At 43.9% G+C, this 25699-nt stretch overlaps 1 protein-coding gene across 3 annotated transcripts in view; it reads left to right on the top strand.

The window, feature by feature from the left end:
* Positions 1-25699, top strand: part of BIO1 (adenosylmethionine-8-amino-7-oxononanoate transaminase) — a 143292-nt gene that overhangs the window by 61090 nt on the left and 56503 nt on the right. For all 3 annotated transcript variants that reach the window (XR_015688319.1, XM_087665116.1, XM_087665117.1), the window contains exon 6: positions 12912-13063. Coding sequence is in view for 2 of the 3 variants with exons in the window: in XM_087665116.1 (XP_087521242.1) it covers positions 12912-13063 (152 nt within the window). In the remaining variant the exon portion in view is untranslated. The remainder of the gene's footprint in view (positions 1-12911; positions 13064-25699) is intronic.

Below are 25699 nucleotides of genomic sequence, written 5' to 3'. Positions count from 1 at the left end.
GTCAAATTTGATGAGGCATGTTTTAGACTCTTAGAATCTATGGGATTTAGTGTAAGGATTGGAATGGGAACTTGATGTCACACTTGTTCCATAGAAGGTGGTCTGCTCATGGAATACTCGTTATGCCTTTGCTATTGTCGAGCTTATGTAGGGATTATTGCGTGAGTTTCACTCTTAGCTTCATCATCTCGACTTAGCATTCGAGTTTTGGGCAGACTTGATTGATTGCTTGGGATAGGACTCGTCACATCAATTTGGATCATGAGCTCCAAAATTTTAAAATCACTGACAAGGATAATTTGAAAGTCAAGTTCTTTGAGTATCGGTGTCTCCTCATTGAGTTCTCAAACATTGGGGCTCCTAAGTCCTCTGATGATTAGGTTACCCTGTTCCTTAACAAGCTGCCAATAAAATATTTCCATTTTGCGTAGCAGGTGATTTCAGAGCCTCAGATGTCTACATTTGTGAGTTTGAGTGTCAGTTGTTGCATTATAGACGGTTGTTCAATCAATTACATTACATGTTCTTAATAGAGGGGACTCTTATTGCATCCCCTTAGAGAGGTAATAAGACCAAGGCAAATAGAACTAAAATCAAAATCAAAATCCAAACAAGTCCAGTGAATCCCAAGGATCTACACAATTCTCTTTTTAAACTTGGATGATAGAATGTACCTAAGAAGAATAGATACTGTCAACATTGTCAACCGACTGGCCTTTATGACGACGAGTGTCAATCTAAGGCAAGAGGTACACAACCAAAATCCAAGAATGAGATCCTCGCACCCTAGTCGGGTATCCCCTAGTAAGGAAAGGAGGGTGATGACAATCCTCAACATGGGCAGTGGCGATACCAAACGCACACTTCCATCGGTCAGCCATCACAATATGTGAACTACTCAACTCTAGAGGGTTTGTTTGGCTGGTTTGTAGAGACCCACCTTGTCTCCTTGGAGACATCGGACGCGAGTCTTATTCATATTTGCGAGTTCTCTCCCGATGCGATGATTGCAGAGGCCCATGCGTGACTCGTCACATCTGAGCACATTAGGACTTGTTTGGCTTGTGGATAGTGGAGCTACCTGTCACATGACTTCTATAGAGGACATTTTCATTCTTCAAGCCCTCATTTCCCGAGTTGTCAGCCGAGAGAGTCTATGTATTAAACAACTTCTCAGCCAATATTCAAGCCTAGGGTTGCGTCAAATTTTCCACAGACCAGGATTGGATCTCGCTTCACTAAATGGTGTCTATCATGTCCCCTAGCTCAGGGTAAACTTGTTGTCCGTTCAACAACTTTGCTAGTTGGGGCGAGCAATTTTCATCATAGTGACCATAGTTGGGGTCCTAGACTCTCGGACTAGTTTAGTGATTGCTTGAGGCAAGGTATACCCTAATGGCCTCTACCACATGGCTCATTTTCTTACCAAGCTGATTGCTGATGATTTGGAGTTCCATCACTTCCAAGCCTTGGCCACCACACGGGAGCTCACGGACTATGAGCATCTTTGGCATTTTCGCCTAGGACATCTTAGCTATGACTCTCTTTACGAGGTGTCCCGTCAAGGGATTGTTGAGCGCCTTCATACCTAAAACTATCTTGAGAGGTCTATAAAGCATGTTGGCTAGCTAAGCAATATCATACATCCTTCCCTTAGCAATCTACCACCCGTGTTGAGAAGCTTTTTAGGCTCATTCATATAGTTCTTTGTGGTCCCACATCCATTGCCGCCTTTAATGGTACAATGTACTTCTTTTTTATAATGGATGATTTCTCTAGGTACATGTGGATGTACTCCTCAAGCACAAGTCCAATGCCTGTACTTACTTTAGTGCTTGGGTATCGTTGGTTCATAATGAGATGGGTTGTCGTGTAGATACTATTAGGAGTGATATTGGTGGCGAGTTTACCTCCCATGAGTTTTTTGAGTTTCTACATGAGTAGAACATTGCACGCCAGCTCACCTCTACCAGCTTCCCCGTACAAAATGGAGTCATAGAGCGTAGGAACTGGACAGTCATGAGTATGACACATGTTGAGAAACCCTTCACCCGCTGTTTGCGTTTCTGGGTTTTGCGTTTAGGGTTTGCAGCCCCAAAAAGGGGTGCTACCTAGACTGACTATGCCTATTTATAGGCCACTCTCATTCATTCCTCACGGCTGATTCATTCAGTCCGTCACCTCTTCTCTCCAGCCTCTCCACTACCCTCACACCCCTTTAGGAGGACATTGCGGTTCGTGGTTCGTGGCTGTCTTCATCATCTTCCTTGTGCTACGGCACCCTTGTTCCCTTGTATCACATTCACTCCATGATTCAGGTCTTCATCATTCCATTCATCAGAGTTTCTTCTCTCTTCTCTTCTCTTCTCCATGTTTGCCGAGCTCACTCTGTGTTCCTCCCCGCCAACCCTACTATCTTGCTGGTACGTTATCTTTTGACATGGTATCAGAGCCGGTTCTGCTCAAACAGTGGCAAAGATCCTCCACTTCAGTGAAGGCAAAGACCGGTGGCGGGTTTGGCTTCAACTTCTCTTCTTCCGCTGCATCAAAATCTCGTTTTTGCAGATTTCAAGTGTTTCAGCTTGCTACCACGCCCCGTTCGCGGAGGACATCGCAGTCGAAGCTGTCCATTGCTGTCTCCATCAGTTGGTGCCTGATTTCCAGCCCTCTTCACGCAGTTTGGAGCTGATTCTAGCGAGGCGACTGCTGTTCCTGTGCAGACTTGCTGCCGTTCAGCCTGCCACGTCATCACAGTCCTGCTGCTTGCGTTTTTAGTTTTTCTCTCTCCTGCAGGCTGTTTCTGTCTGTGTTTTTAGTCTTTCTCTCTCTTGCAGGCTGTCTTGCCTGCGGTTTTAGTCTTTCTCTCACTTGCTGCCTGCGTTTTTAGTCTTTCTCTCTCTTGTTGCCTGCGTTTTTAGTCTTTCTCTCTCCTCACGTCCGTTTTTCTATTGGTTGCAATCTCTTATTGCTGGTCACATCCTCCTCCCACTGGCAGCTCACTTCCAGCCCTTCCACTACCCTCCCACCCCTTGAGGCGGACATTGCGGTTCATGGTTCATGGTGGTTGACCTCTTCCTTCTTCAGCAAGGCACACTGGTATCCATGGCTTCTTTACCAACAGATGTCCAAACTATTGGGTGCTCCTACTGTGGCATCACCGGACACACCACCGATGCTTACCGACTTCGACCTTTGCTCCCGACCCCCCCGGAGTATATGCGTCTTCCACTTGGCACTCCTTGTGCCACCTCTCCTTTTTGGGCCACAGAAAACATTCTCCATTGGCTATTAGAGTACTATGCTCAAGGCAATAAGATGCATCCGATGCGAACTAAGTCCTTTCAAGCACATGGAGGATGGATTGGTGCTACGACGTCCTGGAGATCATCGCAATGCCAGTGGCAGTCTTCTCCCACTTACTTTCAGGTATAGTGGCTTCCATGACCTACGGATTTGTAGTCTGCTCCATCGAGAGACAGTGATTGTTTGATACCATCTCCTCCTCAGTTTGCTCCTTCGAGAGACTGTGGCTGCTCGACTTCTTTCTTTTCTTCGGCTACCTAGTCTGCTCCACTGAGAGACAACGACTGTTGCCCACCTCGTGCTCATTCTGAGCCCCACCCTTTCCCACCCTCGGCTACTCAGGTTCGAGAGGCTACCTCTGGGAGCTCTTCAACATCCCAGATACCTTCTTCGGTACGACCGGCGGCACTTCCTTCATCATTAGACATTTCAGAGTCGGCGATCCATGAGTTTTTGGATTCCCTATCTACTTCAGAGGGGGATTCAAAGGGGAATGTTATTTCTTTGCCTTTAGAGGGGATATCTACTTCTTCTTCGACTTCAGCGGGGCTCCCTCTACCTCCCACCTTAGAGGGGGAACCTACTCCACATGAAGTTCTTCACCCATCCTCTACTTTCTTGGGGTGGCTGTCTTCGACCAGCCATCTCTTCTACTGATACCGAGGATCTTCAGGTACCACCTAGATTGGGACCTCGGAGGTTCAGCTGCGACTTAGTGACAAGGCCTTCGTATTCCTTCCAGCATGGATGCACGAAGCTAGTGGCTTCTCTCCCGAGGTTGAGTTTCGGGTTCTCCAGTTCACTCTGTCTATTGTTCTTTACTAGAGGTTTTCTTTCCGGTGGAAATCTTGGATCTTAGGGATCCTCTACATCTTCTTCCTTCTCTTCTTCTTGCCTTTGTCACTTGGTCAGCATAGAGCCACCCCTCGAGATTGAGTACGGGCATATCCTTATGGTTCTCGGCACCACACAAAGTCCGACATTCCTCCTATGCATTGCATGTTTTCATCATCTTTGTACTAGGACACTTGGGCAAGTGAACAATTTCCCCACGAGGGACACTGTCCAAGTGACACTTGTTGTATGAGCATTCTTCAGCATGTAGCATTGCATCTCCACCTCACTCTTCTCTTGTTTCCCTTTTTGGGCATGAGAGGGGGTGTTGAGAAACCCTTCACCCGCAGTTTGCGTTTTTGCGTTTAGGGCTTTTAGCCCCAACAAGGGGCGCCATCCTAGACTGACTATGCCTATTTATAGGCCACTCTCTCATTCATTCCTCACGGCTGATTCATTCAGTCTGTCACCTCTTCTCTCCAGCCTCTCCACTACCCTTACACCCCTTCAGGAGGACATTGCGGTTCGTGGTTCGTGGCTGTCTTCTTCATCTTCCTTGTGCTACGGAACCCTTGTTCCCTTGTATCACATTCACTCCATGATTCAGGTCTTCATCATTCCATTCATCAGAGTTTCTTCTCTCTTCTCTTCTCTTCTCCATGTTTGCCGAGCTCACTCCGTGTTCCTCCCCGCCAACCCTACTGTCTCACTGGTACGTCATCTTCTGACAACACACTCTTTGTTATTCGCAATAGAGCTCCCTATGAGTGCCTTTGGATTCAGGCTGTTGACACTTAAGTGTATATTTTTAATTGATGTCCGACTGCAGTGGTTTCTAAAAAGACTGTGTACGATGCATTTTTTGACTCTCAGTATGTTGTTTCTCACTTCAGAGTCTTAAGTAGTTGCGCTTATACACACACTCTTAACGATAAGACAGGAAAGCTCATCCCTTGAGTAGATCTCTTTATCTTTGTGGGCTATTTTTCTGAAGTGAAAGCCTACCATTGGTCGAACAAGGTGATTGTTTGGAGGAATGCCATATTTGATGAGACGGACATAGTGCAGTTTTTTGCACTAGACTTTGCATCCTCATCTCCGCTTACATCATTTGAGATTTTGGAGTGGTTGGACATGTTCTATGTAGGGGAGTGGGGCCGCACTCAAGGAGGGGATGTAGGGAAGCTGGCAAGGATTATCTTATTATGTCATAGCCTAGTGCTCCTTATGCTTGATGCCCTTGATTGAGCCTTGATCCTCCATCTTGCTGTATATCGATCTTGACCTATGGGCGTGGGGAGGTGAGGAGATAGACCAAGCAGCTTTGGACAAGGGAGTAGACACAAGATGGAGAGATATCGGAGGAGGTTGCAAAGGCCTTGGGGGAGTCAAGTAGGTTTGTCAAGAGGTGGCATTTGAGGCTCATCAACAATGTTGGGAGGAGGAAGAAAGGGCCTCTTGGAGGATTCTAGCAGCTATTTAGAGGTTGTTGCAGGAGTTTCTTGGGGATCTGACCCTCCACATCTAGCAGCTGGGTGCACGGTCTGCTCTTGTAGGCTTAGAGGGTAGAAGGTCACAATTCTCCTTTTGCAATGCAATTGCTTTTTGGGTGTGGAAGAGGGACATGATGAGGAGAGAGTTGTTCCAAGTACACTAGGCACACACTTCGGGGAACCATATCCGTAGCCTTTGTGACCAGTATGGGAAGGTTTGTTCTCGTTGGAGAAGTTGATGGAGCTTGCCATTGTGACGAGTATGGGAAGGCTTGTTTTTGCTCGAAGGAGTTGATGGACCTTGCCGTTGAATTCTATATGAAGCTTTTTTAGCAAGATGCAGTCTTAGCTTGGGTGAGGTGATGTAGGTAGTAGGTTTGGGATTGCATTTCTTTCCTTGTCATAGGGGAGATGGGACATTCTCTCCTTTCCCGCTTCACTAGGAAAGAGCCAGCACAGGCTTTCCACTCACAAGATGGGCAAAAATGCCTTGGACAAGACAAGATGTCTAGGACGTTCTTTTCTACATATGCACAGGATCTCATGGTTGCCGAGGGTTTTTTAAACAAGAGGTATGAAACGGGTTTTACTGGTTCCATACGAGTTTCATAAATGATTAAAAACGGATTTCTTTTGAGATATACAAGTGTATGAAAGCTTTATATATATATACTATATGACTCATGTGATGTAGAAAACATAGATTGACATTATTCATTATTCTATACAATACAAGCGAACATTCAACATAGCATCAATATTTGCATGGATCATGCTCCACTACCTATGCCCAACATCAAACTTAGTTGTAAAAGAAGCCGTCACTATATGCAATCATCATCGATAGCAACTCAAAACAAAACTCTGGCAATCAATGCCAATGTCCATGTCAATGTGTTAAGTAAATCCATGTAAATGACGATTACAAAAGTCTCAATATATTTAGGGTATGACATTTGTGAAAGTTTAATAGATGTTTCATAAGTTTATGAAGGCCTAGGTATGAAACGAGTTTCCTAGCCTTATGAAACGGGGTTCTTCGCAACTATACGGGAGGTAGTAAGGGACCCTTTGCTATGAGCATTTTAAGAGATCTCCAATTCTAGATGGATGCCAGGCAACATGTTAGTAGGCCTAGCTAGTCGCCTTCCCAAAGGGGGAGACGGCTTGGGGCTGTCCCAATAGCAGTTGATCACCTTGTTGTCAGCTTTTCCTATAAGGCACTTTCATGACGATTTGTAGGCTGTAGTAGACTCCACCCAGACAGTGCCTTTGTCCATGATGGGAGTATCTTGGATAATGTTTTCACATTCTTTGAGGCCACAAAACAGCACGAGAGCTAGTGGGTGACTATGCTCCTTCTAGGCTTTGAGAAGGCTTATGATAGGGTTGACTTGGATTTTGTGGAGGTTACCATGGCATGGCTAGGCTTTTGCTAGGAGTGCATCAAAGGCGTTTTTGCATTGTACAGATCCACCACTAGCAAAGTGATCATTGAAGGGTAGAGAGGACTGATCTTTTGATTGGAAAATTTTGCCTTCTAGGACTGCTCTCTAGCCCGATACCTCTTCCTACTCTTTGTGGAGGTGATGTCCTACATCATTCACTGAAGAGTGAGTGGCTTGTTGGGTCTTAGGCTCACTATGAGGGTGGAGTTGAAGTTGGTGGGCTCATAGTATGCTGATGACATGACTCTCTTGGTTGACAATGATGAGGTAATGCTGGAGAGAGAGCCTGGAATTGGAGGTGGTCTGTACATGGCTGTTGGTGGGAAAATCAATTGGCGAAAGTTTGTTGGTTTTCTTACAACCCTAGATTCTACTATTGAATGGGGCATCTCCTTGGATTTCACGTGGGCGAGCAAGGGTTAGGAGAGTCATGTACCTTGTGTTTAAGGTGGGACTTGACATTATTCCAGCCCAACATTTCCTCCTTGTTCTTGACTTCATCAAACGAAAGTTGATGTATTGGAGCATGGTCCACTTGTCAGTGGTGGGTGAGGCCCTAGTGGTCAACCAGGTCCTCTTGGCGACAAGCTAGTACACTACTTCTTGTTGGCATTTTTGCTTGGCATGTGTGGTCTAGTTATGTTGCCTAGTGTGGAACTTTCTTTGGGCTGACTTAGATGAGCCTAGGGATTCTTGTGCTACGGTGACGTGGGAGTGTAGCGAAACTCTGTTTTTGCAGTCTCCCCATTATAGGCAAGCACAAGAGCAAGAGCCTATCGATTCACCTCCCAGCCATGCTAAGGAAGATGCAGGAAGAAGCATGTGTCAAATCCCGCCAGCCGTCAATTTCTCATGAGTTATACTAATTTATAACTTAGTTACTTAAGGCCTTGTTCCCACTTACTTCCTAAGCCCCCCGAAACCCGTACGGGCGCCCAAGTCCCCCGGGCGTTCATCTCTCGTGCTGTTTCCCCATAAGTTACATTCATTAATGTAACGGGGAGGCTATCATCCATCATTACGTTGAGGAAGCGCTAGGGATCATTAATGTAGAGTATCAGAGTCTAGCCCTATTGGGCAAGCTGGTGGTGCGATGACTCACCCCAATTGGGCAAACATGGAAAGTCCTTTCCTATGAGGGCTTTCAAGATTGCAAACCTTGGCTAGCTGGGGAGTGGAGACCATCCCTATGGTGGGTCCTCACTGTAGCATAGATAATGCCACCTAGATCCTCTTTCCTTCACAACTTGATACAGGTTTGGCAAGGCATGTGTAAGGCCCTCATATAGAGATCCTGAAGTTGTCAGGAGGAGATTGATCGCTAGATAGCCTATTGTTTGTAACCCTTAGGTCCAAGGCTACGACATGCTACAACTTGAAGAGCACCCTCGCATCTAGTGGGTTGGGTAGGAGGTTGGCCCTGCTCACAAGGTTAGATTTGGCAGGATGTTTACAAGATGGTGGATTGGGAGGTTCTATAGCTGGTTGCAAGATGTCAGAGGGAAGTTTAGGCTAGGGGGAGGGAGATTTTTTTTCGATTTTGTAGGAGTGGTTTCTTCTCATCCCAAGCTCGGGGTGTCTATTTAAGACCATAAAGAGCCTTTCCAACGTGTATACTTCTGCCTCATGCCTTTTAACAACAAAACTAGGAGACTACGAAACATATACTTCCTCATGCAAGCAATATAGCCAGGAGTTTAGAAACATGATCCTTCATAGAGGTTTAACACATTTGAAAACAATTTCTTACACGTTACAAAAATGGAGGAAACAAGTTTCATACAAAACAGAGTAAATAGACAGAATTTTACATGCAATATAACCTGGAATATGTCAATAAATGATGAGTCATATTATGAAAATTTCACCACACTCTCTGAATAAAAGAAAAATTTAGTCTCTTCCTAAATTTTGAACATTCCAGCAGCTCAACTTTTTTGCCTTTGGAAAGTTAGTTTTTGTTTCCTCCTTGAGAAATTCAAGTTGTGTTTGAAACTGGTTTCGTGAGTTATGAAATGCTCACATACAAAGATGATTTTGTATATTTCAAATTGTATGAAATGGGTTTGTATGCAACATTACATACAAGTCACCATTAAGAAAAGCAGTCTTAACTTTTAGTTGTTAGATTTGTCAACATCTAGGATGGGCACCCATAGCAGTGGCCAAAAAGGGGGTTCACAGTGTGGACACACTTGGGCCCCGTTATGGTTTGGGTGGTTAAGTCCGATAAAATAGTACCAAATCCCTATCTGAATACCATATTGGTGTGGGTTGGTGGTAATGGACACCAACTCGTGTGATAGGGATGTGACCCATTTGCTGCTGGCTCCTGGGCTCAGGTTGAGCCTATATTTGGCTCTATGGCTATGAGGTGAGCTTGATGTCCATTTCCTTATGCTTAATCAATTCTCTTGTATGGTGTGTATTGTGTCATGTGTGGAAGATGGGTTCTAGCTGGGCTTTACATTGGTGTTATAGCTGCGTCTTGCTCTATTCATGCCACATCAATATGCATAGAACCACTAGAGCTCCTGGGATTGCAATGTTCCAACCTGACAGGCTCTCTTCACTCTCTCATAGGTAGTACATGACGCTACTGGTGAGAGATGAGGGCAAGGGGGGAATGCTCAAGCTAGTGTTGGGAGTCAACGGTTGCTTTTCTCTCTTTTTCTTACTTTTCCACGCCTTATTGCATTTGGAAATGCTGTCTATGGTTGTGGTTGTATTCTCCATTATTGTCATGTGCCTTGAGGGTGTCCTTGGAGTTTCCAACAGTCCCTTGCGTATGCCAGCAGTGTTCATCCTAGGTGGCAAAGTTCATCCTACGCACATCAGATGGAGGTATTAGGTCCAACCTGCCCACTCACTTTTCTGGAGCCCACATAGCTTCCTTAGTAGGTGACAAGCTTTTCCTGCACTTCTTGGCTACTTACTGTTGGGCAGCACATTCTAGACAGGGTGGCCATATGCCAGGCATCTTTGGCAGCATTTATTGCAGCTAGGCCTGCATACTGCAGCTTGCGGCCATTGATGGCTGCCAGTTGGCCATTTGCAACAGCCAGTTAGCCATTTAGAACAGCCAATCAGCTGTTTTTCAGCAGATTGGCAGGTTTGTTCAGCATCCCTAGTTACAGGACTCATCTCATCCTGCTGCATTCATTGCATTCAGTCTTCCATCTACTGCTGATTGTCATCAGACTACTGCTGCTATCACAGTCGTCTTTTCTCTCCTCTCCCCTCAATCAGATCAACATCTCCCTCCTGCAGTCCAGCACCTTTCTGGGTAGTAGTTGTGGGCGATGTATGGGGCAGGTGAGAATTTTCCCAGTGTATTGTAAGTATGACATGCAGGCAATACCACATTATATGCAGAAATTGGGACTCATATTAGCTCTACTTGGCTATTTTACTGTCTGGGTAGGTTCTCTAATTGGGCTGCTCCTATTGTGGCCAGATATTTAGAATCTTGTCTGTGATCTAAGTGTGTTCTTCATTTATTGCCAAAATTAGGTGACCCCAGGCCTGTGCTTGCAGCAGCTTCCAGATTCTTGTACTTCCCCATGTTTGGACACATATGTGAAGAAAACTGCTAGGGTTTGCACTGAGGAAACATGGAGTGTACAAATATGACAGAAACACAAAGAGAGACACAGACACAAAAAGCAAAACTCAAACCCTAAATGCAAAACTCAAAACTCAAACACAGAAACTCAAACACAAACAAAAGAAGGGTGAGAAGAATACAACACTGAAGTGAATGAATACTGCAAATGAATGTAAGAGTGTACAGATACTCAAGGGCAGAGTAGTTTGTCAGAGAGTGACGTCCACTGGAGATGGATCCCAAGTTTGTGAGACCACCACTCCAATTGTGAAGAGAGAGGAATCTGTAAAATGTTGACACTAGAGGTTAGTAATTCATGCACGTTTTTAGAAACAGGCCAATGCAATATTGCATCAATTTTCTTAGGATCAACTTTAATTCTTTCAGATGATACAATATGACCTAAATACTCAATTTCTGTCTTAAAGAATTCACTCTTTTCAGGATTTGCAAACAATTGATTTTCTTTCAGTAATTGAAAAACTAATGACAAATGCTCATAATGCTCTTTCTCATTTTGACTAAACACCAAAATATCATCAAAGAAAACAATTACACAATACTGATATTTCAAAAAGATACGGTTCATCATTCTACTGAAGGTGGCAGGTGCATTAGTCAATCCGAATGGCATGACTAAGAATTCGTAATGGCCAAACTGTGTTCTAAATGCAGTCTTAAATATGTCAGATTTATCTAGCCTCACCTGATGATATCCAGACTTAAGGTCAATTTTACTAAATATAGAAGATCCTTGCAGTTTGTCCATAAGGTCATCAACTCTAGGTATAGGATACCTATTCTTTACAATGATCTTATTTAAAGCTCGGTAGTCAATACACATACGATAGGTATTATTCTTTTTCTTGACTAAGAGTACAGGTGCACCAAATGGAGAACTGCTAGGTCGAATTAAACCTCTATTTAGTAATTCTGTCATATTGTGTGCCTTGCACAAAGACTAGCTCTTCGCAATATTTGCAGGATACTCTTTACAAGAGCACCGTCTCTGATACCATGTGAAGAAAACTGCTAGGGTTTGCACTGAGGAAACACAGAGTGTACAAACACGATAGAAACACCAAGAGATAGACATAGACACAAAAAGCAAAACTCAAACCTTAAACACAGAACTCAAAACTCAAACACAAACAGAAGAAGGGAGAGAACACAACTCTGAAGTGAATGAATACTACAAGTGAATGTAAGAGTGTACAGATACTCAAGGGTAGAGGAGTGTGTCAGAGAGTGACGTCCTCCGTAGACGGATCCCAAGTCTATGACCACTAGTTGAACTGTGAAGAGAGAGGAATCTACAAAATGCTGACACTAGAGGCTGCTGGAGACAGAGGCGACAGACTGTCACTAGGCTGATGGAGGCCCAAACGTAGGCATCTGGAGGGTGTGGAGACTGACGCTTGACTGATGAAGATCAAATGCAAGCACCAGATGATGGTGGAGAGGTTGGCGATGGTAGTTGGAGGCCAAATGCAGCCTGGAAGTAGATGCCAAACAGTGGGCTACAACTGGAAGAAGGTGCCAGGGCAGTGCAAGGCTGGAGGGGTTGCCATGTGTGAGTTGACTGATGGCTGCAATCTGCAAAAACGAGAGGGACTGAATGGAGGGCAGCATACCTATTTATAGAAAGTTTGGGTCCTCCCAAGTGCGGTTGTGCTTATGGGACACATATACTCTCTAGGAACACATTTTTGTTTAAAGAACAAGTTTGATTCATTAATTAAGTACGTTTTGGGGCTGTTTAAGTAAAGCTAATGCATTTTTAAAACTCACCAACATAGACATGTCTTATGTATGCAGATCTCCTTAAAATTCAAATCTGCTCTCTACAGTCTTGAATTTCCGAGTAGCACCAGAGGATTTGTTGATGTGATTGAGTATTGTTTTGCAGAATTTCTAATTCATATAACATAGGCATGCCTGAGCATTTGGGGCTATTTTATTGAGTATTGCAATCCTCCTAGACAGTAACATGCTCTCTACAATCTGATAAACACCGAAGGATTGGTTATGTGTCAGAATATTCGTTGGGAAGAGTTTGTACTTCATATTTGGCTCTTTAAACTTGTTTATTGCTGTGTTTTATTGAGATCACCAGTACTACAAATGCTATTTGTCAAAGGACCTCGAAACAGCAGCTGGATTTTATTTAACAAATATTTTGTTTATTCTTGGTCTTAAGGAAAGTTATGTTTTCATGGACTGCAGGCTGGGCAGATAGAGTTTATTATTCAGACAATGGGTCAACAGCCATTGAGATAGCTATAAAAATGGCGTTCAGAAAGTATCTCAGTGATCATAACCTTCTAACCAGTTGTAGCAGAGAGACTGACATTGCTGATGGGAAGTTCGATCTAAAGGTAAGGCCTGTTTGATCTACTGTTTTATTGATACATGATGCTACTCTCTCTCTCTCTCTTCCCCCCCCACACACACACAAAACCCGCCCCTTTTATTTGGGGGGGGGGGGGGGGGGCCGCTGGGCACAGTTATACCTTGCTGCTTCTCTTTTGATCACTTGTGGCATTAATATTTAAAGCCTCCTTTGATGTCTACTGCATGCTGTCGTTCCTCATGATTTGAAATACCGAATACAAATCTTCCAACTAATTCTTCTACCACTTAGTCTTAGAATTATGGGCTTCATTAATTTTGGCAATAAAACAGGAAGTATGGCAGAAGAGACTTTGATTTTTCACGCTATAACCGAAAAGATGGTGTGTGAAGTCCTTAATGCACCATGTTTTGGACTAGAAAATACTCTGATCAACAAGGACAATCAAGTCTCATAATGAGCCAAGCGTATAAGACGTTTCAAAAATTTTTGATAGAAATTTAACTTCTCTATCACTTAGCGAAAAGATTGACACAAATGTTTTCTCCATATGGGTGGAGTCATGGAAGTCGAATGTTAGCCCTTTAGTGTCCATTTTTTACCTTAGTAACATATTGACAGTATTTTGGGTTGCTAGAAATTTTGGTGGCTTCTTGAAGGTTGTGTATCTGCAACTTTCCTCTGGAATATCATTTAGTATTCAAGCTCTGTTTTTAATTTAGGGAAATTTTCTGTCAGGTGTCATTATTAGAATTTTCTATAAACAATAGAGATGAGTGCCAGTCTTGCCCAATGCCATCCCATTCAAGTTAGGTTGAGCTTGTTTGTTTCTTCGGCATAAAACGAGATCCTAGAAGAAGCTAGAATTTCAGGTTGCAAAGAGTTTGCTTGCAATTGATTATCTACTAGATGCTGGCATGACTTCTCAGGGAGGGAACCGAATGAGTCAACAACACCGGTCGAGCGAGCTTGACAAGGTGATCAAAATTTAGAGCATGCTGGACTACTTTCCAAAAGAGAACCAGATGAGTCAACAACATCAATGTTTCAGGTTTGATCAATTGATCAACATTAAGAACATGCCACCATGGGGCTTGAGAACAAGTGTGAGATGCTGGCATTTTTGAGGAAAAGCCATGCTATAGAAATCCAAGGTTGTTGCTCAAGGCACACATCTTTCAACAAAGACCATTGAAGACCATAGATCAGACCCCCCAGGTGCTACTAGCTCAGTAGATACAGATCCATCCTGCAAGACTACCCCTACTCCACGCTGCAGAGTTACACTATCTCGACTATGCGACCGACAACTGAGGGGCCCATACTATAGTCAGATTACAGCCATCATTACGAGACATAGGAGACACACCCCTCTGTACATTAGCAGGGCGGCCTTGGATCACATCATGGGTGTGGGATCATGTGTTGATCTTGACATTTAGAGAGGAGCTACTATAGCTAGACACTTTATACATTCAGGTTTTTAGACATAGAGATCTTTAGATGTTAGCCTTAGATGGACACTTTATACATTAAGGTTTTTAGACATAGAGATCTTTAGATGTTAGCCTTATACTAGGATGCATTTTTCATTCACTTTCGTGAGGAGATGACATCAGAAAGAGATGTACTTTGGTTTTGTCTCATAGGCCACATTGGCCTTTTGTAGACGTTAATATATCTTTCTTTCTTACTCTCTCTCTCTCTCTCTCTTTCTCTCTCTCTGTGTGTCTGTCTATCTGTTTGTCTGTTTGTTTGTCTTGCCCCGCTCTCGCCTTGATTGTCCCACCTCCGCCTTGTTGTCTTGACCCACTTTCACTCTCAATGCATCTCCCTACAGTTGTGGGCTTACTTATTCTGACTCAACCTCCACCTGCTCCACTTTTGATTGTCCCCGTACCCCACTTTTGACCATTCCTGTCTTGCTTTCACCTTGTCTCTACTTGTAGCGCATCCCACCTTTGCTAGTAATCTTGCCTCCTGCTTGTAATCCCACCTAGCAGTGCTACTTTTTCACCTCTTGTAGGGTCATTCTAAGATAGGCCAAAGGCAGGAAGAGAAAATTGGCCTCCTAACACCTTCAGTCTCCTTACCAACAGCAAAACATTCGTCATGGGAGTCCTACCTACTGCTACAAGAGTTTTAAAAAGGTTAAAGGAGAGTTGGCAACAATGAAGAAAGAAGTAAGAATATAAAATAATTGTAGAACAACTACAAGGCATGACAAAGGAACAATAGAAAACAAAGGATTCGTCCATAATAGAGTCATTGTAAGTGGAATCAGCCAACTAGATACAAACAGTGAATTCATTTGATTCAACACACTTTTATATAGAGGTTATTTTAGTAATCAAGGAGAATGAGAGAATTGAAAGTAATAAGAGAGAAATAAGGATTGGTGCTCTCTCCTTGGGGTCGGATAGAGAGAATCTTGCTCTAGAGTTGGAACAAGTTTTCATCCTAGAAACAAATGTCCTACGAGCATAGTAAAGCAAGGTGGTCCCTTTCATAGATTTGAGAGAGCTCATTAGCATTATCCCAAGAGGAACACAAGCAAAGGTTATCTACATGGATATGACCAAGAAGATACCGGTGATGAAGTAGGGTAGGTCCATACAAGGGACAAAAGTGCAGATAGCAAATGAGTTGATCCCACTTCATCTCAAAAATTGATCAATAGAATTAGCCAAAGTTAGAGAAGCACAAAGAAACGGTAAGTGGGCAGGGTATCAAGGAGGAAAAGCAGTCATTAGGGAGTTTTGCACCTCACTTCCCCAAAAGTAAATATTTATTGTAGTGGAATTTAGCTATCCTCTTTATTTGTAATGGAACCTGATGGTGTAATTAAAGCTCTTACGAGTCATAAGAGATTAGAGTTTATCCTATCTAATTTTCTTTTCCTTTTGCATTTCATGTGCCTTCATGGCAGCGATACCTCAAGTGGAATGTAATGAACTTCTGATTTGTCCTACAGGTCAATTTTGGCCTCCAAAGTATGTTAAAAGATTTTTGTTTCTTTCTTTCAAAAACTGCTCCTTCCATTTTTAAGAGCTACAAAAGTGATTCCATGAAATCCAAGTGTTTCTTGCATTTGGAGAGGTTTTTTTCCATAACATGAAGCAGATGGGCTGCCTCATTGTTTGCAAGGCAGGTTCTTGTTTGACCATGATAGCAATGACAAGTAGTAGATCGTTGGGCAGCATGATTTTTGCAACATTTAGATACACATGAAATGGCCATGCTTGTGATTTCCATAGACAAGTTTATTCGCCATGAGACATGATATCTAATCAATTGTTTGGACAAGAGATGCACTTGGAAGGGTATCTCGAATGCCTTGTAATCTCATCTTTTGTAACCACCTTCCCCTGCCAAAGCGAGTCTGACAAAACTGGTTCCGTGGAACTTATCAGAGCTGATTTGTTCATCTTGGTTGCATGGACAGACTACCACCTTTTCAGCACTCCCTTGATGTGGCGCCTCACCTTTAGCAACTCAAAGATCAATAGGATCATTACACAAGTCCTTGTTCAGTTGGATGCTAGGTGGATATAGCTGGCACCAATATGCAAGTTGAAGATGTATATGGCTTTCTATTGGGAGCATCTTCTCCACATTACAGATGGTGCCTTTATTGTTTGCAGGATATGGCTTTATTACAGATAGTGACAAAAGTGCATTCTGATAGCATGTTTATGCAATGGTTTTGTCCGACATGGCACTTTAGGGAGTGTCAAGGCCTTGGATACCATAGTCCCCTGCCCCTGCCCCCGCCCCCGCCCCCGCCCCCCCAAGCCACCCAAGCCACCTTGGATTCCAGTCAGCTCTCTTTGACTTTTTCTGTATTGTACTTTTCACACTTGAGAACCATGGAAGTATTGAGATGGACCTAGCACAGGTTGGCTGATCCATGTGCCCTAGATTTTGATCCATGCATTGGAAACACCTACATAGGAGGATACAAGATATAATTGCTCGAGCTAGAGCCATGCCTCCCAGTTTCTTCTCCAGATGGGACGAGATTGAGGGTATGTGATAGTGACCAAGGAGGGATTTCTTAGGATCATATTTATGTCATTGGCTTTTGCAATGCAACCTCTTGTCGACATTAATCACCCATGATAGTATCAGCTTTGGATCTTCTTTTAGCTTTTAAGTTTTAGTTTCTATCTCTATTCATGACATAGAAACATGAAACGGGGAATGGGAATGGGGAACGGGAACGGGGACGGTGACAGGGATGCCAAACCTAGGGAACGGGGATATGGAAACGGGAACGACATTAAAAAAATTAAAATTCATGAAAATTTTTTAATATTTCATTCATAATCCATGTGGACTTTGTTGTGTTAAAACCAAGGTATATAATGCACAAAGACAAATCATTTTAAGTTTTAACTTTAAGATATCATGCATCATTCTAAACTACTCATTAAAAATTGAATTGCAACTTACAAGGCTCGAGAGTTAAGCTATTCAATTATAAAATGTATAATACATATGCCATAAATGATAAAACAATGAGCAACGAACTAAACTTTAAAGTTTAAGCTGAAAGAACATGCCCATGGTCCAAAAAACTTAAAAGATTACAAATATGAAGTCTAATCTTTGAAAGAACATGCTCATTGCTCCAAAAAAGACTACAAATATAAAGTCTAATCTCTAGATTGAAGCAAAATGCGGCATGCCAAAATAGCCCAAAGGGCAACTGCAAGATTGCAAGTACAAATATAATATCGGCATGACACTGTCATCAATGATTATAATATCATATACAATGTACATGTGTCATGTATCATGAGACTCATAATAAGTAAACTAAATCAAAGATCATCATCATGATCTGAGGTTGCTCTAGCTACTCTTGAAGTGCTAGCCTCATCGTCATGTGTACCATGAATTGCTGCATCTCTCTCAACATCAGCATGTGTCTCCTCTTCTTGCTGCATCTTCCACTCTGTGAATGGATCGGGCTTTGTTGTCATACTGTAACATAACATTCTCAAATTAGCACTAATGAATACTAGATCGTGTTGCCCTCTCCACACAAAGACGGTTCCTTTTCTTTGAAGCAATGTGAGCGTATGTACTCCACAATTGCTTCAAACAAGAGGAGCTAACTGATTGACTCAAAATATGGATGGCTAGTTGCTACAACTCAAGACCATCCAAACCATAGTCCTCCCACCACAAAGCTGCCCCAATCTTACAGCAATCCTTCTGTGCATCCCCACAACCAAAAGAACCCGAAAGGTCCTATAACTTAAAAGCTGATCTCTGATCTTTCGTCTAGTACCATGATCAGGAACTAGATGAGACAATATAAGTCTCCATGCATCCATAACCTCAGTGTCATTCTCCTTATCCTTGCCTTGGAACTTAGGATCCACAACAAATGCAGCTGCATGCATAGGTGAGCTATAGGAGTTCCACCTTGTCACAACTAAATGGTGTATCTCCTCATACACCTCATCATTTGGTGCCAACTCCCACAGCTTTTCATTCAGCCTATCCATAGCCTCATATACTTGCTAATGTAAGGTTGCATAGCATCCATAATCCTCAATAAATGCACAATAGGTGATAGCATAGCATCTATCCGCTTTACATCATCCCATAAAGTTGAGTTACTTGCTTTCTCCAAGCATAAGATACCTGTAGGAGTATCTGCCAATGTTGATGAGGTGAACTCATCACTAAGAAATAACTGCCTCAAGGCATCATTGCATTCTCTTAATCTGCCTAGCATCAAGAAGTTAAAAGGAAATCTGGTATCAAAGTATTTTAAAAGTGTTTTCTTCGACCGCAAAGATAAGTGATGGCAAAGAAACTGGTGATTTAAAACAAAGCTAACCATTTGAGATCCTTGCTCTATGACAGGTGTAATCCATGACAGGTTACCAATATCCTTTAGTAGATTGTTCAAGCAATGAGCCATACAATATGAAACTGTGATATGCAGATAATATCCTTGGATAATAGCACCTGCTGTCCTATTTGTGGGCTCTTCATTTGCAACAAATCCCACAACATGCTCTGGGCCAATAAGCTCAATACATGTAATCCACTCTGCTGCAAGTACATTTGTTGACTTTCCTATCCTCGATGCATCATGTGAAGATATGAAATATATTTCCCCTCGAGAATAAGCAACCATACCATGAATGGATCGCTTGCGTGTATCACTCCAATCATCAGTAATCAAGGAAACTCCATTTTTAGCGTACAAGCTCTTTCTAGTCACTGCTGCTTGCTCAACAAGGCGCTTTTCCTTGTTGAGCAAAGTGGTGCGTAAGGTCTCTGAAGATGGAGGTACATACAAAGGGCCATACTCACCAATCTTCTTGCACATCAATTTAAAATACTTTGACCTGGTTGCACAAAATTGAATGTGATCATGATAAAAAAAACGTGCCACTGATGTATCCACCTCTTTCTTCTTCTTGGGATCCCAACTAGCATCAAGTGTGCTCGATCTACGTGCAACATGTGGTGTTATTGATGCCATGGCCGATGCAATGTCTACAGTAGGTGTGGAGGTAGCACTTCGTGATACTGACCCTGCACTAGACACATCTGATGGGGATGGTGTCACAAAAGTTGCAGGGTTAACTGCAACACGTTGTGGTCTAGATGCAAGATAAGCTTGTTGACCTGCTACATGGTTACGAAGCTCCCTTTTCTTATTCAAGGTCACGTTCGGACAAAATTATACCTCTAAATTTGGCTCATGCAGGAGATGAGCTCGGACTTGACTATGCATAAAATGGAACAAGTTGCAATTGGTATTCCATATTCTAATATTTAAGTAACTTTGAAAAATTAAAATCAATAGAAATCCGAAATACAAATGCTCGATTACCTTGTTTGCTTCACTAGTTCGCTTGTATGGGCAGAGCTTGCAAGCCCATGGTTGAAATCCTCCACCACTCAATGGGTGGTCAGCATTCACTTCTTCCCACGATGACCAATCATCAGACCTTCTTCCTCGACCACTAGCTTGACGAGCGGGGCGGGAAGATGAAGCCATTTCAGGTTAAAAATTGAAATAAAAATGGCTCGAGAGAAGTGAGAACTCGAGTCTCGAGAGAAGGGAGAAGGCCCAAGAGTCAAGAGTCAAGAGAGAAGGGAGAAGGAAGAAGAGAAGAGGAGTGTTGGGTATCTCACACGCCTTACTTACGCCTACGCTCATATGGGAGTGTGCGGGTGATCACTAGGACACTGGGGCATTTTTTACTCTCGGTAGGAGAGGTTTTTTCCCCCAGATTATGTGTACTATTTTGTATGTGCTTGTGGTGCACACTTACGGGCACTTACTGTGTTCGTGTTCGGGTGTGAACAGCCCCTTATAACTCTAAGGTATAAGGGTTATCATTTGTACTTTCAGTTGACACTCTATTGAGTACTATTGCATTGGGTGTCGTGCTCAACTCTGTCTCTCTCTCACACTGTCTACTGCACTTCAGCTGCACCTCGATCCTCTCCGATCTGACATTTGGTATCAGAGCTGGTCAGCAGCTCTGTTCGGTTCCCGAGGACTTGCGTCAGCACTGACAGCTCGTCAGTACCTGTCTGGTACAGCACGTGCAGCCTGTACCTTCGTCAGCAGCCACGTCACTTGCAGCTCAGTCCTGCCCGTCAACAGTCGTCCACATCTGCAGACGTCTACAGTCCAGGCGCAGCCTTCTCTGCCCAGCGCGCTGGTTGCAGACGCCCCCAGCGCCACCTGTCCCAGCGTGCCACCTGTCTGCAGACGCCGTTTTTGACCACGCATCCCGCCCGTCAGCAGCTCGTGACTGCTCATCCCGCCCGTCTGACGAGCTGCTCCCGTCTGCCCGCCATCTGACGCCCTGTCTCGCCACTGGTACCCTGTCCCGCCACCTGTCTCCTGACACGCCACCAGTGCCCTGACGTGCCGCCTGTGTCCTGACGCGCCATCCTGCACGCCTGTACCTGTGCGTCAGCCCGACTGTACCCAGCAGTCATTACCTCGGGAATCGTGCCCATCGTCAACACGCAGAGGTAACATTCTGCACTTTTCTGTTACACAGGAGTTCGTGCAACAGGTTCAGGTTCAGCATTGGGAAACGTGCTGAACAGCAGGTTCAGTTTTCAGCATTGGGAAACGTGCTGTGTCTGTCTGTGACACATTGAATGCACATTTTGGGGCTTTTGTAACAGACATTTGTGACAGAAATTTTGGGCAGAACATTTTGGGGCTTTTGATGTTTTAGTGCTGCTGAGCACTAATTGCACCTTGGGAAGCGTGCATCAGTGACAGTTTTTTGTGACAGAGTACCCTTTGCACATTAATTGCAGACTTGTGTTTGCTGCAATTTCTGGAAATTTGCAGATTTCCAGCCCGTACTGCATTGACATTGCTCAATTGCCTTTTGGGAAATAATGGCAAATCAGGGAGGAGATGTATTCACCTATGTGTCCAAGGAAGACCGATTGGATGGGAACAATTATTCCCTTTGGTCTTTCATGATGAAGAATGTATTAGTGGCAAAAAATTTGTGGGATTATGTCAGTGGAGAGGAAGCACGACCGGGAGTTGTGGCTCCCGCTACTCCTCCTCCAGGAGGACGTGCAAGAGGGCAACCTCAGCCCCCTCCACCTCACCCCGCTCAGCCACTTCCCCCAAGAACTGCAGCTCAGAAAACTTGGGATACACGGGATGCACAGGCTATGTCGCTGATTGCATTGGCAGTTCAGCGTTCTATCATTCCTCATATTCGTTCAGCAGCTTCTTCACAAGAAGCTTGGTTGATATTGGAGCAGATGTTTGCAGGAAAGAATGAGACTCGCATCTCTTTCTTGAAGAAAGAGCTAGAGACTCTAAAGATGAATGAGGGTGATTCTATGCAGGATCATCTCAACAAAATTCAGGACTTGCGGGAGCAACTCATGAATGTGGATGAGTACTACTCAGATGCGCAGCTGATTTCTACGACATTGAATTCACTGGCTCCCTCTTACTTGGCTTTTCATACTGCCTTGAACCTCACTATGAGGATTTCGAAAGAGCCCATCACTTTCATTCAGCTTGTCAGTTTGCTTCTAGAGGAGGAACAAACTAGACGGAACAGTGGTGTGGATGGTATAGCCTCTGAGCAGGCTTTTATGTCAAGGCAGAAGGGTAAAAACAGCCAAGGGAAAAATGCTTCGCAGAGTTCTGGTAGTAGTAACACTTCACAGACAAGTCAGAAACAGGGGGGCACGCAAGCCAAGAAAGGAAAATGCCATTACTGCAAGAAGCCTGGCCACTACATCACTGAGTGCAGGAAGCGCATCGCCAAAGAGAAGAAGAAGGAGTCAGGGATGTCTGTTTCTGCAGCTCCTTCCACTGCTAGTGAGTCCGCGTCCTTTGTTGCAGACAGGGACTATTGTTTTTACACTTGCAGTTATGATGTCTCTTGGGCTGATAGAGCATTTAGCTCTACAGAAGATGCTGACACTTGGTTCTTTGACAGTGGTGCTTCACGGCATATCACATCTCGTAGAGATTTGTTTGCTTCTCTTGGTGCACCTCTCGTTGGGAAGTCTGTTCAGTGTGCTAATAATGCATCATACCCTGTTCGTGGTATTGGGGAGATTCAGCTTACAGCCATTGATGGCTCTATTCTCCGCCTACAGGATGCTTTGTATGTGCCTGGCATTAAGAAGAATCTGCTTTCCATTTCTTCTATGGCACGTTGTGGTTTGCAGGTCACCTTTGATGATGACCGTTGCATGGTCCGTGACAAGGAACACATGACATTGGTCTTGACAGGTTCTCTGTGTCATGGGTTATATGAGTTGGATGCTCTTTCGGTAGATCAGTCTGCATATTTGACATCCACTCTTACTCCTGCTATGTTAGAGGCAGAGTTATGGCATGCTCGTTTGGGGCATGTAAACTATGGCAGCTTGATGCTATTACAGCGTACTCAGATGTTGGATGGATTACCTCTCTTGGAGAGACCTCCTGAGCATTTATGCGAGGGTTGCATTTTGGGGAAAATGCATCGTTTCTCTTTTCCCCGTGATGTTGCTTTTAGAGCAACAGCCAGATTGTAGCTTGTGCATTCGGATGTTTGTGGGCCCATGCAGGCACAGTCATTGGGTGGTTGTTACTATTTTGTAACATTTATTGATGACTTTACACGTTTGTGCTGGGTCTATTGCTTGAAAAAGAAGTCAGAAGTGTATGATGCATTTTTGACTTTCAGTGCACTTGTGAAAACTCAGTCTGGTTGCAAGATTAAGACTCTCCGTTCGGACCGAGGGGGGGAATACATGTCCTCTATGCTGAATTCTTATTTGCAGCAGAAGGGCATTATCCATCAGTACACTACTGCATATACTCCACAGCAGAATGGGGTAGCAGAGAGGAAAAATCGGTCACTCATGGAGATGGCCAGATGTATGCTGAAGGCAAAGAGTTTGCCTCATAGTTTTTGGATGGAAGCCGTCATGTGCGCTTGCCACATTTTGAACAGATGCCCTACCAAGGCCTTGAAAACCGTCACACCTTTTGAGGCTTGGCACAGCCGCAAACCTTCTGTTGGCCACTTCCGTACTTTTGGGTGTCTTGCATATGCCCATATTCCACAGGTACTTCGAAAGAAGTTGGACAACAAGGCTGTAAAATGCATCTTTATGGGATATAGCAGCGAAAGCAAAGGCTACAGACTCTATGATCCCGTGACCAAGAAGGTTTTTGTCAGCAGGGATGTTGTATTTGATGAAAAATCAGAATTATCCTTGGCTGGTTTTGATACATATCAGGCTGCCCGTGATGTCTTTGAAGGGCTGCTGCCCATTACATTTGGTGATTCAGCTGGTACTTCAGCAAATGAACCTAATGTTCAGCCAGCTGCTCCTATGGAACATGCAGTAAATCAGCACATTGCTGAAACTGAAATTCAGCAGGAACTTGTACACAGTCAGGAAGCAAGACAGGTGCCTAGATGGTACACGCAGACTATGAGAGATAGTCATTTGGAAACACCCTTGGCTGGTCGTACTCGAAGGCAAACTCGACTGCATGATTCAGCACATTCCATGGAGTTTGTTATGGCAGCATGTACTCATGATAATGAGGAGCCTGAATGTTTTGAGGATGCACGACATAGTGTGCATTGGATGGCAGCCATGCAAGCTGAATTGGATTCTATTCATAAGAATCATACTTGGGATTTGGTGTCTTTGCCAGTTGGCAAGCGTGCCATTGGTACGAAATGGGTCTACAAATTGAAAAGGAATGCAGATGGATCCATAGATAAGTACAAGGCACGGCTGGTAGCTAAAGGCTACGCACAGAAAAAGGGCATTGACTATGAGGAGACCTTTGCTCCTACCTCCCGTATGACGACCATTCGGTCTATGATTGCCTTGGCTGCACATTTTGGTTGGAAAGTGCATCAGCTGGATATAAAGACTGCATTCTTACATGGGGAACTTCAAGAAGAAGTGTATGTACAGCAGCCCATTGGTTTTGCAGTTGAAGGCTCAGAAAATTTAGTATGCAAGCTGAAAAAAGCTCTATATGGTTTGAAACAAGCTCCACGAGCTTGGTACGCAAAGATAGATGCTTTCTTGCTTAGTCAGGGGTTTGTAAACAGCCCATCTGAGTCTACCCTTTATGTACATAAAGAGGGGGGATCCATGCTGATTTTGTGTCTATATGTAGACGACCTTTTGCTCACTGGAACACGTGCTGATCAGATTTCAGCATTCAAAAATAATTTACAGCAAACTTTTGACATGTCTGACTTGGGTATTTTGCACTATTACTTGGGCATCCAGTTTGTACATGATGCTAGAGGCATTGGATTATGTCAGTCAAGGTACATTGGGCAACTTCTTGAGAAGTTTGGCTTACAGGATTGCAAGCCAGTTTGTACACCCATGGAACCTGGGCTCAAACTGTCATTACATGATGACAGTGATTTGTTTGATATCCATACTTATGCTCCAGCAGTGGGATGTCTCATCTATCTATGCCACACTCGGCCAGACATACAGTTTGCCGTTTCAGTTTTGAGCAGGTACATGCATCAGCCTCGTATGTCGCATTGGCAAGCTGTGAAGCGTGTGTTTCGTTACTTGCAGGGTACTAGAGCTCTTGGATTGCTTTATGCCAAGGGGGGACCACTGCAGTTACATGCTTACAGTGACTCTGATTGGGCTGGTGATTTTGATACTCGTCATTCCACTAGTGGCAATTGTTTCTTTCTTGGCTCGTCATGCATTTCTTGGCTTAGCAAGAAACAATCCACTGTTGCCACGTCGTCATGTGAAGCTGAGTACAAGGCAGCCTTCACTACTGCAGTTGAGTGCGTATGGCTTAGACGCTTACTTGCTGATTTGGATGTATCTGTTACGGAGCCTACTCCTTTATATACTGACAGTCAGAGTGCCATTGCAGTGGCACGGAACCCTGTGTTTCATGCTCGCACGAAACACATAGAGATTCACTACCACTTTGTCAGAGAGACGCTACATGCAGGTGATATCAGCCTTGTCTACTGTCCTACCACCAGCAATGTGGCAGACATCTTCACCAAAGCTCTTCCACGAGACAAATTTGAAGCATTTCGCGATGCTTTGAATTTGACGCCCTTTGGTGGCGGATGATCCTTGTACACTTGATCACTCTTCACTCCAGGGG

The sequence above is a fragment of the Lygodium microphyllum genome, chromosome 24 (genome assembly GCF_053477565.2).
Source record: "Lygodium microphyllum isolate KBCC chromosome 24, Lygodium_microphyllum_v1.1.10, whole genome shotgun sequence".
Lineage (NCBI taxonomy): Eukaryota > Viridiplantae > Streptophyta > Polypodiopsida > Schizaeales > Lygodiaceae > Lygodium > Lygodium microphyllum.
Note: the sequence above shows the minus strand (reverse complement) of the source record. Positions and strands in the feature narration are given on the sequence as shown.